At 38.2% G+C, this 17242-nt stretch overlaps 1 protein-coding gene across 3 annotated transcripts in view; it reads left to right on the top strand.

Moving 5' to 3' along the window:
* The window catches only part of wipf1b (WAS/WASL interacting protein family, member 1b), a 53146-nt gene that overhangs the window by 33695 nt on the left and 2209 nt on the right, over nucleotides 1–17242 (top strand). For all 3 annotated transcript variants that reach the window (XM_014991125.2, XM_088012821.1, XM_088012820.1), the window contains 7 exons: nucleotides 9556–9658; nucleotides 11511–11640; nucleotides 13310–13459; nucleotides 13550–14279; nucleotides 15890–15990; nucleotides 16115–16333; nucleotides 17005–17118. In XM_014991125.2, the coding sequence (XP_014846611.2) occupies nucleotides 9599–9658; nucleotides 11511–11640; nucleotides 13310–13459; nucleotides 13550–14279; nucleotides 15890–15990; nucleotides 16115–16333; nucleotides 17005–17118 (1504 nt within the window). In that variant the 5' untranslated portion in view covers nucleotides 9556–9598. The remainder of the gene's footprint in view (nucleotides 1–9555; nucleotides 9659–11510; nucleotides 11641–13309; nucleotides 13460–13549; nucleotides 14280–15889; nucleotides 15991–16114; nucleotides 16334–17004; nucleotides 17119–17242) is intronic.

Genomic DNA, 17242 nt, shown 5'->3' with positions numbered 1-17242 from the left:
TCTGTAAATAGGAGAATTTAGGGTTCCACAAATAGATGAATTTGTGAATACTGAACCTCAAACAGGCGAGGATTCGCTGTACTGTTACTGTTAGTTTTGTTTTGATTTGAGTCAAAACTGTAATATTTTACTTTATAAAGCTTAAACTGTGATAAGCATTAAGATACATGAGAATAGAGTGGAATACAAACTTTTCACACAAAAAACATTAAATTAATTTGAGACCATTTTATGACCACATGTCTCTATAATTAATGAGATATATTCATTATTTATAGCTACTTGATGGTTAAATTTATAGGGACACATTGAAAGTAGACTGAAATAAAATGACAGTGAACTGATACAAACTGGGGGTTGAAATTGGCAAAGAAACTTATCCACATTGGAATAATTTTTTTCTGAAAAAATGTAATGTATTCTAGATGACCACATTTCTACACTGTTTAACTTCATAAATTACACAAACTCTCATATGGTCAGTATGAAAAATCAAAGTTACAAAGTAAACTTCTTTGGTCTGTCAGTTGTGGTTTTAATTTAGATTATACTTTATCATCAGCAGTCTTATTTCATCGTGTGAATAACTTTAATAACTTAATTTAATATTTGGATGAATCTCTGCGTTGTTTTGCAAAAGGGATTCAGTGGAAGGCTAAGGAAGTCTTATTATAGCCACTTGTAAATGGAAACATATGTTAACCATATTCAGTGGGGGTGTGTGTGTGTGTGTGTGCGTGTGTGTGTGTGTGTGTGCGTGTGCGTGCATGTTTGTGTGTGTGTGTCACATGACTGTCTCTTCAAAGGATTCACCGGCTTTAATCTAGTCACATCTTCTCCTCTTCCCTCTCTGTCAGAGAAACCATTGTTCATGCTTTACTAACATTAGGCTGCATCTCAGAAAGAGAAGAAAAGTGGTTTATTTCCTTTGGTCATTTCATCACACTGGCCTGTTTTGTATTCTGCAAGTTTCTGCGTTCGCTCAGAACTGCTGCGGAGTTCATCTGCAAATTGCAGCCGCTCTTTGACTTCCAGATATCTGCTTAAAATGAATAAATGGCAAGTCATTAGCCGTGGAAAATCAGGGAGGAGCTTTCCGCCACAGGCCTGCTCACCTGAGAGCACGCTGGTATCCGGAGTCCAAGCTGCTGCTGTTTCATGCGTCATTTCATGACTGCTACAGGAAATGAGTTGACATGTCACCCTCAGTATCTGCAGTAAAACTATGAAAGCCAGTGAGTCATAGTAACGCTAATTTTAACTGCAGATTAAATTCAGGCTGAAAGGCCTCAAGTCTCCATCATTCTTTGATGCTGACCAGTTTTATTCAGTTTAAAAATAATAAGTATATTATTCCCCTCACAGAACAGGAAACCACAGAGAAATATGAACACTTCAGTGCAATGTTATTACAGCTGAAGATATATTTATTCTCACCTCTGGTGATGGTATGTAAAGTAAATCTTGAAGATAAATTAATCTTTTATTGTAGTTGCAAAATGTCTCACAGAATTTATTTGGATTCTAACAAAGTGTGATATAAGCTGAACTGAATATGATATTAAAGAATCTTACAATGGCAAAAATAAGTGTAAATGTTGTGATGATGATACCAGACATGTTATCACTGTGTGACCTTTAGCATTTTGGGTTAAGTTATTTGTTTGAAACTCTGACAAAATATTACATAATCATAAGAAATGCAAGTTCATAGCACTTGGAATATATAAATCAAACGTTACTGCACTCAACAGTCCTTACACACAATGTAATTGTCATAATAGTATTTCTGCAGTGTATTGTGCAGTTCTACATGGCATAATTAATTTTACTCCAAACAATTCCTTTAAACTACAAAAACAATAAAATTTGCCTGGAGTATAAATATTTTCTAGTACTGGCTCAATTTTCTTTAGGCACAAAGCTACAGGAAGTGCTAACTTTTAGTTTGGTGATTAGTAAAGCAGCTGTATTTACCAGAGTGAAAACACTGAAACATAACTGTTATTCTATCAGTAAGATGGTTTTTCTTTCAGAAAGTTGGATGGTACATTGAATATAACTTTTTTAGTTTTTTGTGGGAAGTCACTGCTGTTCACGACCACCACCTACACAGAGTAATATTGTTCTAGCATCTGTTAGCAGAAGTAACAGAAAAATGCTTGAGCTTTCAGCCTTCAACTCTCAAATTTGAACAACTTTTTTTATATATAGAAAATTCACTTTTATAGAGAAAGTCTAAAGGGACTGCTGTGGCATTTAGCAAAATGGAAATCATTTGGCTCTGGGAGAAAAATGTTGTGTCTAACTAGATCCATCTGAAATGAATAAATTACTTTTTTTGCAATTATTCTTAGATCTCTTAATACCTTCATTGTGAACAGTAAAATTTTATTTCTTTTATTTTAATTTAATGCTGTCAGCTGTAATTTTTAAAGAAAATCTGTGAAACTCAGAATCTGTCAAATGGTCCAAATTTTACAGAAGTCTAATTCCATTTCGGTATTAAAAAAACTGCAAGCATTGCACCTCTGCTGAGGCATTATGGTGTCACTTATGGTACTTGCATCTGGTCGGTATCATGACTTAAAAGATAATGGATTAGAAAATTATGCATTTTTGTAAAGTTGGTGTTGAAACAGCAGAATGTTAGCTGAGGTTTCAAAACCATCATTCATAAACCAGCAGAGAAAATCCTAAATCCATCTATAATTGTTTCACCACAATCTAGGACAAACCCATTCCGCAAAATAAATCACATTTTTGTTGATATTTTATCCTTCTATTTGACCAAGAGAAAAAAGTCATTCAATTTCCAAAACTCTAGACCAAGGTGCACTGGGGGAAACTTGTCACTTCTCAAAGGCCTCACTTTCAGTCGCTGCTTCAGAGTCTCTGAAATATAACAGATTTCTATGAGAGTTGAAGAGGTGAGGTGCTTGCAGAGGAAATTGTGTTGTGATTTGCTTATGGCTTGTTAGGATACATGCATGGAAAACTCAAGATTTCTTGATTAAAGTTAAGAAGCAAGCCATTTGCCATGCGCCATCATGCTGGCTAAATGTTTTTTTTTTCACATTTTGCCCAATTATACCACATATTATCTCTTCATCAATGTGTTTCATTTGTGCAGATTACTCTTCTGCTTTTCATTTGCATGAGCATCACAGATTGTCACTTCGTATTTGTAACCATACAAGGGAACCTTTGATGTGCTGCTTGATAAGTTGAGTGTATTTTTTAGTTTTTTAGAGCCTTGGTTTACAGTATGTGAAGTGTGACTGTATGTATTTTGTATCTCTGCTCTTAAACAATAATCTTAAACAATAATCTAAATGTCATATATTGTAGGGTTTCAGACTAACGCACATTTATGCTTGGTGAAGTTGTTCTTGATCAGAATCAAGTGCTCCTATTATTTCTGAGAAGTATAAATTTGACAGCAGAAGTCTGTATGATTCCATAAACTCTGACTTCCTCCTTAGATCTCCTGGCCTTTTAGTTTCAAATTCAAATATTCAGTCATAATCTGATGCACACATTTTTTAAGCTTGGCTCTGTGTGTACATATGACGCTTATTTTGTGGCGTTAAAGCATGTTTTTTCCTCTTGATGATTGAACAAGCTTTCCCAGCAGTAGTGCAGTTCACTGTGTTTTTATGTTAAAAAATGTTTATGAAAAAAATTATGAAGATTTGGAGGAGCATAAGCAACAATCATAGTTCATAAATAATGGTGTGAGGCCAATGGGGAGGTAATGCCCAGTTCAATGCGTCAACTGTAAACCTACCATAATCCGTCTTCACTGTCACTGCTACTGGTGAATAAAACTGTTTAAAATAAAAAACAACCCTTTGCCTGGTGGGGGGCAGTAAAGCCTGGTAGCCAGCCAGGCTAATGAAACACAACAGGAAACCCTGATGAGGCATTTGAAAGAGAAATTTCAACTTCTTGCCATATGACCACAAACATCAATTCATGTAGCTGGGCTTTTATATGATGGACCAGACATTTAAATATGAAGTAAGCATCAAATCCTAACCCATATGAAAAACTGGAAAAGTGTGGTGTGTGTTTGTATTCAGTCTTCTTTACTTTATAAAATAGCATCTGTTAGGAGAATTATCCTTTCTCCAGCTAAGTTTTTGATGTATGAGATCGAAGAAGAGTCAGTGAGTTGAATTCGTGAATTCCATTTAATGATACCAAAATACAGCTGGTCCATTGCTCATGCCATCTGTATGTGCTAGCAGAGCAAAATGGCACGTCACAACAGTTGCTAGTTCTCTTTATTGGCCTCTCTTTAAACTGCGCCCTAAAGAGGGTTCTCCTTAGGTTTGCAGGCATGTACTCTGTGTGTGTGCGTGCATGTATATTCGAGCATGCAAATAGCTACAAGAGATGGAGGACAACACAGAATTATTTATTCTCAACACATCCGATGCACATCCAATGAGCTGCACAATGCTACAGTTGGTAGCACTGTTGCCTTGCAGCAAGAAGGGCCTGGGGTCTTTCTGCATGGAGTTTGCATGTTCTCCCTGTGGCTGTGCATGTGTGGGTTCTGTCTGTCTCTGTGTTGCCCTGCGATGGACTGGTGACCTGTCCAGGGTGACCCCGCCTCTCGCCCAAAATGTCTCAATGGATAAGCACCAGCACCCCTCCCGACCCCGCTAGGGACAAAAGTGTACAGAAAATGGATGGATGGACATCCAATGCAATCTCCTGTCTACACACAGACAATATAATCTAATTTCAGATCCAAGCTTAAAGACATGTGCATAAGATTGTGACTGAATATTTGAATTGACAACTAAAAGGCCAGGACATCTTAGGAGGAAGTTGGAGTTCATGGTATCATAGAGACTTCTGATGTTAAATTTAAACTTCTCAGAAATATGAAGAACATTAACAGCCCTGTTTAGTCCACTTTAATCCAGTCCTAATTTGTTTCCTGAGAAAGTCTGGTTTGATTGAGGATGCTTAAACAACATCTTATACAGACCAAAAAAGCAAATTCTGGTACGTCTACAAACCTCAGCCTCAGTTTGAAGTGAACGTTGATGCAAACGCAAATTGGACAGATCGTTCCAAAAGCAGGAAGTGTACTATAGTGCAGAGTATTGTGAGTAAATGCAACCAAAGCAAACACAAATCTATCTAGTGGGAGAAATGGCTGTGGGCTTTTGCATAAGGGAAAAGAGAAATCTCCAACCATTAAAATCTCATTTGTTTACGTACAGCAGACATGAGGTTGGGGTCAAAGTTCACCGTTGAGCTTTACAGTTAGGCTCTACTTTATCTTTTCTCTCACATAAAATACATTTAAAGTTAGATTTTTGTCATCCAAAACTTCTATTTTCTCCTTTTGCTTTAAGAAATTCTGAATCTCTGGGTTTGTCAGGAATTTAGCAGCAACAGAAATGTTTTGTTGGTCCAACTGAGCAAGAGCAAGTGAGATTAAACGGGAGTAAAATGGTTAAATAAGATCTCCATTTCATCCAAGTGTCAATTTTGTTAAAGAGATCGAGTAGGAAAAGGAATAAAGTAAAGTGCTAAAGAAAAATGTGTCAGGAAAAGCAAAAAACAAAGAGCAAGAATCGGAAAATGATGTGTCGCTGCAATGAAGCTATCAACATTATCCTGGCAGCCGGATGGCTGCGGTGCTGCAGGCGCGATGTGACTTCCTGTTTGTTGCTGCATAGAGGAAGTAAGAGGCCCCTCGAGGATGGTCTGAAGTGTGAAGCAGAGTTGCGAGTATTTTTGTTTGGTGGAACAGGGTGATTCAAGTGTGAAAATGGATGCATGCATTAAGCTCTAACATGTGCTTATATAGCTAACTTCTTCATTTTTGTTGTTTTTGGTATTAAATAAAAAGCTGAAGTCAGAGACTTTATTTTTTCAATTGCTTTTGTTCTCTTCAAACTGTCTAAGAAGTAAGTTCTAAAGCAGTGTTTCTCAACCTTTTTGGGGCCAGCGCCCCCTGCCGTCCTCTGAACGCCTCTGTTGAGAAACGCTATTCTAAAGGTTTGATTTAGAAGTTTAGAATCCAGGTAGAATTGGGATGGGGGAGTAGCCATCTGGGATTTTTTTGGTCATGTGATTGTGACAGTGATGTAGCACAGGATTGTGGGATATTTTTACTGAAGCAGATCAGCATCATGAGCAGTGCAGTCATTTTTTTAAAGATGTTAAAAGAGTAATAAAATAACTATAATGGTAAATATAGGTTATCAACCATAGAAAAAATATTAATTATATTAATATTAATTATTATGGTTTTGGCCTAGATTTTCATATATAATTTTATTTTTGTTGCAATAAATACCAGAGCTTATTGTTGGAACGTTTTTTTTGTTCCCATCAACCAGCCGTAGTGTGAGGGTCTCAGGCTCTTCCAGGACTGAGAAGCAATCATAGATTTTGGCGGTTGGAGGATTTCTCTTTTGTTTTTGGCTAAATACCACGAGCCATTTCTCCCCCTAGTGCTAGCTTAGAGTGTTTGTTTTGGTTGTATTTACTCCTCTTTCTGCTTCTGGAGGGGTCTCTGGTACCCTTAGTGTTCACATATGCATTCAAACTGAACCAGAGTTCACTTCAGCCAAACCCAGACCGAGAGTTTTAGGCAGATCGTTTTTTCTTTTCTTTTGATCCACATCAGAGTTTGATTTGCATTCACACGTACCCAAACAAAGCAGACTTTCTAGACAAATTAGAGTTGGATTAAAGCGGAATAAAAATGGCTGACGTCAATTCACCCTAACGCAGCTCTGCAAGGAAGAGCGGGCAAAAATATAAGACACTAGTTTCCAGCTATCACAGAGCTTGACTTGTTGCAGCAACGGTGACACAACTAGTCAGTAGCTTTAGGGAACAATTACTGTTTCACACAGTCAAGTTGGTTTAAATTGCTCTTTAACTTCATTTAATGAAAACATCATCCATCCATCCATTTTCTTACACCCTCATCCCATTGGGGTCAGGAGGGGTGCTGGTGCCCATCTCCAGCTGTCAGTGGAGGAGAGGCAGGGTCGCCAGACCACCGCAGGTGAAATCATCATTTAAAAACTAATTTTAAACAATTCTGGTTAGTGTGACAAAAGACAGGGGGTTAAAACTTTAACATTTGTGGTTTTTGTTAGGAATATGATATGTTTATTGTTAATATGACATAATTGGTTCATCTTAAATCCAAGTCCAGAGCTGTTTGTCAGAAACTAGACTGAGAATATTTACAGACTAAGTAGAGAGAACCAGGTTTTAGGGAACTTATCCTTTAAGTTCCTGCTCACTTGAACAGAATATTACATTGTGTTAGCTCCACTTTAAACCGTTTGCATTGATTACCCTATGTCATCTTACACTTTACCTGAGTAAAGTCTTTGCTCACATCTTTTCTCTGCAGTTTCTCCATAAATTTACTAGAAACTAAGAATGAAGCATCTCAAGAGAATTGCATTGCAAGCAGTTTTCCAGCTGAGAATTAATTCTATCATTTGTTTTTTCAATGGGAGGGTAAAATTAAACAGTAAAAGCTGAACGAAGATGCTTCTACGTCACATAAATTTAATGCTGACTGCTACTGCTGTGGGCAGGAAGGATCTCCAGAAGTCCTGACAGTGGAACCTAGGTTCAGTGACAGTGATATAGGTTCCACTGTCAGGAACCTAGAACCTATTCCACTGTCAGGACTCCTGTCAGTCAGCAAGCCCTGTAAATGTTCGTTTACATTCTGTCAGACATTTCCTCTAATGTGTTGCTAAAAATCATTTAAGGAACTGAAAGCAACTGTCGTGACAACTGCAGAAAAGTTGTTCTCAAGCTTGAACTCTGAGATGTTGCAAAGAACTTGCAGGTTTCCTCCATTCTAGCAGGTTAATTCAGGTGAAAAAAAAAAGTTTAACCAAAAGGAAAATGAAACATTGTCTAATTTGTCATTCTGGTTTTTTTGAAGCGTTGTAGTGGATGGTGATGCTGTGGGCAGGAAGAATCTCCAGTAGCAGTCAGTCTTTCAGAAAATTCACTGTGACTGAAGACTGTGGCTAAATGACAGTCTCATGACAGTCGTGGCATGCTAATGGGTCAGACAAATCAGAACATTAACACTGTAAAAGTAAAAAAAAAACAAAACAAAAAAAACATCTGCATACTTCACCGTAATAAACCATAAAATAATGACAGAAAAATCTGTAAATAATAAAACAATTTAAAACTGTTGATTTGATCTGAAGTAGCCGTAAATAAGTTGATCTGATACATGAATTTTGATGCATATAACAGCTGCTTAAGTTGTAGTCTCAGTGATTTGCTCACAATTCTATATACAATATTTATAGAACACCTTCTGCAGCTTTAAACGTGTTAGGGTCAGATGGATTTATTTTTAATTGCAAGAATAAAGTCATAATAGATGAAAGACACTATCAGAAGTTGTAAAATTAGAAAAATTTGTTTTAATGAGAGCAAAGCTTCTCAAGATGCTCAGCATTCCTCATTTTACCTTTTATTTTTTGTGTGGGAGTTATAAATTACAACTTCATTCTCATTATATTACGACTTTATTCTAGTAATATATTTCATATTATTATTGGGGGGGTTTTCTTGGATTTTCACAGATGTACTTTTGTAATATTACTTTTTTTTGTCATGCAAATTCATGTACATTTACAATTTTGTCTTGTATTCTGACTTCTTTTTTGTAATATTATGAGTTTATTCTCATGTAATTCTGTCTTCATTGCAGTATGAGCAGACCTTTTTCTCATAATAACATTTTTTTTCTCAGCCTGTCCCTAGTACTCCGTCGTAACAACATGCCCATCAGTGTTGAGTGGAAATATTTGAAATGGCTTCAGTTCTCTTTCATGTTAGTGACTGACAGTTGCAGCCATTTTTCAACCAACAGCTGTTCAGTGTTCAACAAACAAAAGACTGTCTTCTCTCAGTAATATAGTCTGCTCACATAATTGTTTTCTCAGGCATTTCATTCAAATTATTGTAACCTGAGGAACCGTATGATGGAACATTGTAGTGGTTTTAAAACCTTGATGTGCGTTCTCACTCACACTTCATTCACACTTTACTTTTCAATCTTTTGAACGTGTTTTGCTTTTTTTCACCAGCCTGATTATTATAAAATTTATAGATAAATCCAAAGCTAATTCTCCAAATTTTTAGGACTTTAATGAACATGTTAAGTTTAGGAAGAACTCCTTCAGTGTTTTTGTTGATTTGGTGGATTAACAGGGAAAAAAAACATGCATCATTACCATTAAACATGAGAGCAAAATGAGAAGTAAAGAACGGAAACTTCCACATATTGTAATGAAGTTAGTTTCTGTTTAAATGCTGACTGATATTCTGTGGAGTCTGAAGAGATTTCCTCTGTTCTATCAGATGTTTTCACATTTTTCTGCACCTTGGAAGTAGGTGTCTCTCTACTCTTTAATCAGACGAATTTAACTCTAGATTTAACTCTAGTTTGATCGCCTTAAAATTGAACTTGGTGGTGATTTGAATGCAGCATTTGGTGACGATGTGCATGTTCTGTGACAGGTTGAGGAATCCAACACAGATAGAGACCAGCTAAGAGCAGAAGATGCCAGCCCCGCCTCCCCCTCCACCCCCAGGGCCGCCACCGCCTCCCACTCTGGCTCTGGTAAGTTTCTCTGTTCCTCTCAGATGTCATGCTCAGCAGAGACATCTAGTGGACAAACCTAGTTTATGGCAGAATCAGTGTATGGATTGGGACTTAACAGCTGTATCCTAAAAAAATATATTTTCTAAAAAAAAATTAAAGCTTCAATGTTGAAGCTGGGTATAGCTGCTCCCCAGCACTTGAAGTAATTTGCGCAGTCTCAACGGATGATTTTCAAGGTTTTTTATTTTCTTTGATGTGGATCATCAGTCACCTCAGTCATTGTGAAAACTAAAACATATACAAACATTAGAATACAAAACATAAGCTTACAACACAAACAACAAAATAAAACGTACCTCGCTGCTTTCACTGGGGAACACTAAGCATCTTTAGACAGTTGTTCAAGTCATTCATTGGTACAATGATTTTGCTAGCTTTTAAAGGGCCTGCCCTCTTTAGCTACAGCATCCCGTGAGGTACATACAAAGGAACCTCAGACATTACAAAGTGCAAATACAATTAAACAAAACAAAATACAAACCACTAACAGTGCTCATCAAAACAGACAAACATCATTAAACAATCTGCAACATCCTTAATTTAGAAAATTCACTTTAAATAATTTACAATAAATAGTCTACAAATGTAAATAATTTAGACCATTTATTTTAAATAGCTCACTATCCATTACACTTTTTTTTATGTGCAAGGCCATTATTTTATGAAGGTGACGATATCAAGGATTGGATGTGAAAACGGTAAAAATGTGACACATTGAGAGTGTTTTTCTGTCTGGTTCTGTTTATTTATTATAATAATTTAACTCGAAATCATATATGATTTATTTTAAATGCACACTGATGTATCTTCTGGGTTTCTATTAATTGGAATTATTATATCTGATGGACAGAAATCCAAAGTTCAGTTTCTTAAAATATTGGAATATTGAATAAAATCAATTAGAAAATATACATTTTTAATTAACTTATTATATTATGTTTGACACAATTGGTAACACTTTATTTGAAGGGGGTTGAATAAGACTGTCATAACACTGTCATTAACATGACATAACACCTGTCATGAACATGAATAAGCCTTCACTTTGACTGTTGTCATAAAGTGTCATTCGGTAAATTATAACACTTTTAATACAAAGTTGACATTATTCAAAATGTCTTTGTTATGACAACTTGACATTAACCAATAAATCATTACTGTTTAAACTTTACCTTTAATAACATAAAGTTACCTAATTTTTAAAGTCCAATCAGTAATACTTTTATAACAAATTTATATCAGTAATGATTTTTTGGTTAATGTCAAGTTGTCATAACAAAGATATTTTGAATAATGTCAACTGTGTATTAAAAGTGTCATAATTTACCGAATGACGCTTTATGACAACAGTCATAAATATTCATGAAGGCTTATTCATGTTCATGACATGTTATGTCATGTTTATGACAGTGTCATGACAGTCTTATTCACCCCCTTCAAATAAAGTGTTACCACACAATTATATGGAAGACAATGATAGTGATGCATATCTCCAGAGGTCAACAGGTAGGGGCGGGGTCACCTGGAAAGATCACCAGTCCATCATAGGGTATTAAATCACAAAGTTCAATTTGATGCATATAGCAATTTATAACTGAAAGCAACATAATTGCTGGATTATCCTATAAAATGTAACTGTGCCTGGAAAACTCTTGATACTGGCTCTTTCAAGATTTTGTGCTTCTGTCCACTCCCATTAGTTTAACAATGCCGATATGAATTTAATTTTAATTAGAATTTTCTAAATATTTTTTTTTCTGCAGCTTTAGTCATTTCTTCCTTTGAATCTTTTGGGTTGTTTGTGTTTCAGGCCAACACAGAGAAGCCAACTCTGAGCCGAACGGAGCAGCAGGGACGCGGTGCTCTTCTGTCCGACATTTGCAAAGGCACCAGACTAAAGAAAGCCGTCACAAATGACCGCAGTGGACCTGTTTTCGAAAGTAAGTCGGCGCATTTCATTGGCGTCAACATGTATGGCTGTATCCCAAGGAAAAACCAACTCATTTCCATCATGTCTGCTAGATTAAAAACTATTTATTCTGATGCTCAATAAGTAAAAAAAAAAGTCTTTGCATTTCTATATGGAAACACAAATATTGCTTTTTAACTTGTGCATTTCCTAGAACCATTTTAGTCATTCATCATATTGAGAAGTGCATAAATGATCTTAGACAGATGTAATTTTAATTTTTTTTTTTTAAATGAATGCTCATTTAACATATTTTTTGAGACGCCAATCATATTTCCTATAATTTCCTATCAAAAACAAACTTGTTGGTTGAATAAAAATAATTTCAAATCAAGACATGCCAGGGTATGACTAATTTTGTGCTCAACTGTATGTGAGAAAAGAATAATGAAAACAATCTTCTACTTCATGAACCTAGCACTTTTCTTTGAACGTCATAAACTTTAATGTTAGCATTCTGATCAGCTGTCTGTGTCTGAGCTCAGCATGGAGAGCAGTCTGGGATTTGCTACGGTAAGCTGTCTAGATTGGTTATTTTAGAATAGATCATTTCCTGAAACAAGAGTATAAAATAGGGCTGCACCAATGTCTGGTTAAAAAGCCTGACCTGCCAATTCCGATTTTGGCAGATGCCAATTTTTTTTGTCTGAAATGTTGCTAAATATAGTAAGAAAGTTCTTGAGTCGGTAATAGTGGGGTGACTATTGTTAACTACAAGCGTGCAGACATTACCTGGTGGGTCTGTCAGCCAGTCAAACTTCTCACTGCAGAGCAGAAGAGTACAGTGGCTGATGTTCAGACCTTTGCTGAGGTAGATAAAATCAGAGGAAAAGATCAGCTTCACATGTAAGTATCGGCTGATCACCGATCCCCCAAAATTAAGGAAACGAGGGTTGATTTATTGGCACAGCCCTAGATTAAATGGAAAAACTCAGAAACTGAATAAAGAACCAGGAGAAAGATGAATAACATGCAAAATGTGTTGAGTAAGCAGTTTATGTCACATTAAGAATGACTTCAGGACAATGAAGTAAAAAGTGGCCATTTTTTGTTGCATGATAAGACATTGGCTTCTGTTCTTGGGAGTGAAATTAGACAAACTACCAAGTTTCCCTCAGTGCATCATAAGCTTGGTGGGCCACCAGACTAAACATAGTTTGTTTTAGATAGGTTTTTTTTTTTGTTAGTTTTTTATGCATCATTAATAGCAACAGGAGACATGGATGAAGCTAGGTTTCTAGTTGATGCATTGAACCGGGCATGAGGGGCTGCGCACCCTGTATTCTTCTTTGCTGCCTGTTGGCCTCAAACTCTTAATTCCAAATTATGATGTCTCTAAATTTTTGTAACTTTGAACACTTTTCAACACAAAAACACGGTGGACTGCCCCAACACTCCCACCACTGGGCACAGCAGGTTTTCTGGAGGAAGCCTTGTGCAACCTTTTATGATGCATAAAACAGTATGTCTTTCTTTTTATTTGAAAAAGCCCAAAGGTATCACCAATGGCATGGCACAAATGACCAACTGCTTCCCTATGTTGGCTTTTAGTGCACTTATTTTACCCCATATGTCCAGTTTGAACCTTATAGAAACAGACACTACTATCATGCATTAAGGTAGTTTTTCTTTCTTCTCAGAACCCAAAGGAGGAAGTGGAGGAGGTGGAAGCGGTGGTGGAGGAGGAAGTGGAGGTGGTGGGGGTTTTGGTGGTGGGTCTCCTGCTGGTTTAGGAGGCCTCTTTGCAGGAGGAATGCCAAAACTGAGGTCTGCAGCAAACCGAGACAATGGTAAGAAAAGATGTGAAGAGCAAAAACTATGACAGAAAAAGGTCCTCATTATGTTTAAAGACAAAAACAGTTTCTGATTTTCGTTCCCAGACTCGGGACCCAGTCGTGGGCCCGTTCTTCCTCCGGGTTCCCGTTCCGGTGGACCCAGCCCTTTTGGCGGCGGTGGCAGTCCATCCGGTCCGCCTAAGCTGCCGGGTATCCCCGCTGTGCCTCGTGGCGGCGCCCCTGATCTCCCAAAGAGCCGTCCTAATTTCTCTTCCAGACAGGACACTCCAGGTGGACCGCCTCCTCCAGTACCCAACAGCCCCAGGCCACCCCAGAGCCTCCCGTCTCGTGGGGGGCCCTCTCCGCCGTCACTCCCCGGAGGACCCAGGCCCAGTCACGCCAGCTCCCCCGTGCCCCCCAGTGTTCCACCAGGGAGGCATGGGTCTCTTCCCCCCCCTCCCCCACCAGGGGGCTCCTCCGGTGGGCCTCGGTCGAGCTTCTCCGTGCCCCCTCCTCCGCCTTCAAATAGCAGCCGACCTCCGTTACCTCCAGCTCCAGGAGGGAGGCCTCCGCTTCCTGACGACCGGCCGCCGCCACCGCCGGCTCCTGTAGGAGGTCACCGACCGTCAATGCCCCGCGACATGCCCCCTCCTCCCCCATCCGTCAACTCCAAACCTTCTGCCTCGCCTTCCTCAACGGGTCGCTCCCCAGCCAGCAGCGGGGTGCCCCCTCTGCCTCCAGGACGACCAGGCCCTCCTCCAATCCCGCCTGGCCAGGGAGGAGGAGAGGACCAAAACACACCCCGCCTGCCCCAGAGGAACAGCTCACTCAACAGGTAAGATTTGGGAAAATAGATGATGAAAATGCTTAGGACTGAATTCTAGAATTGCGCCGCTGAGGGTGGCAGCACATTGGAGCAGCTCGGTACTCTCATTGAGATTTTTCTCTTTTTCAAACATTCATTCCTGTCTTTTTGGAGGAAAATGGCTTGGTTTTTTTTGGACAATATTTGTTTTCCAATGTTGTTCATCAACTTTGGAAAAGCTGAAATAGTACCACAGCTGAAGCCATAAAATCACAGAGGAGTTGAAAAGGAGGCATTATGGATAGAGAGCAAGAGCATAGAGGAGAGAGATGTTGGAGTGGCAGCATCAGATCCAGGGACCTAAAAAGGCTCAACAGCCTGATAAAAAGGCTGGTTCTGTTCCGGTTCTTTTCTGGGACGAGTGTGGAACCTCTGGAGATGATTATGCAAAGAAGGATTCTTCATAGGATCAAAAAATTATGGACAACCCTGAACATCCTCTTCACGTGAGTGTCTTGGGAGAACAAAGTGTCTTTAGTCAGAGGCTTCTTCGGATTCACTGCAATACAGACAGCTACTGGAGATCCTTCCTGCCTACAGCCATAGTCATCTACAATAACTCTTTGAATTTTTTTAATTAATGCATTATAACAACATTTAATTTCCTTTTGGGATTAATGAAGTATTTTAAATTTAATTTAAAAAAAACCTATTACAGCACAGTTGTGTCCAACTTTTTGTTACATAGGCCAAATAGGGTCAAAATTACTTGCAGAAAGAAATGTCTAAAACAGTTGAAAATGATATCAAAGCCTTCTTTACCTTCTCAACAATAAATTAAGCATACAATAATTTAAACAAAGTAGTTAGACTTCTTGTAAAAATTGGATGTGTAAGTCATAATCCCAGAAATTCAAAAGACTTTTGCTTGTTTCGTATTTAAGGGGCAGTATCATGTAAATTAAATTTTAACCAAGAAATCATTACTGATATAAATTTGTTATAAAAGTAACAAAAGATTGCACTTTAAAAATTAGGTAACTTTATGTTATTAAAGATAAAGTTTAAACAGTAATGATTTCTTGGTTAATGTCAAGTTGTCATAACAAAGACATTTTGAATAATGTCAACTTTGTATTAAAAGTGTCATAATTTACAGAATGACGCTTTATGACAACAGTCATAAATATTCATGAAGGCTTATTCATGTTCATGACAGGTGTTATGTCATGTTTATGAAAGTGTCATGACAGTCTTATTCACCCCCCTTCAAATAAAGTGTTACCCTTCAGACTAGCCAGCTGCAATAAACGGACACCTGCTGGAACTGCTGAGTTACTTCTCAGAGCAATGCTGGTAAAAACGTTAAAGGTTTAATAGAGGAGCCATGTTGGGAGGATTTCCTGAAGGCGGCACTTCAGAAAGAGCAGGAGTTATTAAAGACACAGAAACCCAATTTCAAGGTATTAAATATTGAAGTCAAATTTCTTTTAAGTCATATTTGATAAATACAGCATTTTTGTAAACACTCAAGGTAGCATAGTTACTTTATGTCACTGTATGCCTGGAAACGCATAATACTGCTCCATGAAGAAAAAATTATCAAAATGGATGCTTTTTTTCGTTTTAATCTCCTACAGCCACACTCCAGCACCCCCTTCTGGTCGATCAGGACCCCTCCCTCCTCCTCCAAACGAGAGACCGCCATCTGTTGGAAGAAACCAGTCTTCACCACGCACAGGTAACCCACCAGTCGTCACTTGGTTACATAAATAATAGATCACTTCTTTTCAAACAATAGATAAGATATATTGTAGAAAATTGTTGTTAATGTTTAATGAATAAAATTCATTCTCCATCCAAAGGTCCTCTTCCTCCACCACCTCCTTCAGGTCGCAGCATGGGTGGAGGCAGCCTAAGAGCAACCCAAGCTGCCCCGCCCATCAGTCGGCCGGGCCCGGAGCCTCCTCGTGGCGGCCTTGGCGGTAGGCCCCCCCTGCCACCAGACAGGCCCGTTGGGGGACTACCACCTCCACCACCGATGGGAAACGGCTTCCAAAACTCTCACCACAACCAAATGCAAGGTCTGTAAACCTGTCAATGTGCTAACTTTAGTTAGGAGAAAGACTGAAAAATTAAAATGAGCAACATAAATTGAAGAGCAAAGTTGAATAACTCCAGTGTAATACTCCTGATACCACAAGAATCTCTTCATATTATGTCACAAATCCAATGCACAATAACTTTTTCTTGATTATTTACCAAAAAACCTTAAAAAGCATGCATACGTCCATTTCACAATTACAAGCTACTTTGAGTTGGTATTTCATTTAAAGTCCTGGTAAGACAGAAGAGGGTTAGTTGCTGAACCGTAAGAAAATGTGAGCAGAACCCTTAGGGCATGAATACTTTTGTAAGACACTGTACACGTTATGAAAACCTGATTTAAAAAAGTCCATTAGAGCATTTTTCAGACTGATTCCTGTTGCCCTCATTGTTGTTTTTTTACCACATGCTTCATGTAAGGCAGAAAACCCCCTGACCTCCAATTCAATTGTCTTTTGTCAATCAACCACAGAGGTGGCTTCATTTTGGAAGGCAATGGGGCCAAAAAAGGTTTTGCCTAAAATAGCAGAGAGTTCTTGATTCCATTCACAACACCTTTACACAAACTGGTTCAGCTTCATTTGTTTTGTGTCATGTCAGATCATCCAGTCTAATTGCGATCATTTCCCTGTTTTCTTTCCTTCAACAGATGACTTTGAGTACAGGTTCACCTTTCACCCCATTTCGGACCTTCCTCCACCCGACCCCTATGTGCCTTCGCAGAAAACCTACCCCAGTAAGATCTCTAAGACGGAGAGCAAAGGTGACCAACACAACGCGAAAAACATATTTTTTGTTTTTGTTTTTCACAAAGTATTTGAACACTTGGTCACATGTCAAATTTATAATGTCGAATTTCAGACTGTTCCAAACATTTCTTTTGCAAT

Source organism: Poecilia mexicana, unplaced genomic scaffold (assembly GCF_051168715.1).
Source record: "Poecilia mexicana isolate PSO_F unplaced genomic scaffold, ASM5116871v1 scaffold_15, whole genome shotgun sequence".
Lineage (NCBI taxonomy): Eukaryota > Metazoa > Chordata > Actinopteri > Cyprinodontiformes > Poeciliidae > Poecilia > Poecilia mexicana.
The sequence above is the reverse complement of the archived record's forward strand: the minus strand, read 5'-3'. Positions and strand labels throughout refer to the sequence as shown.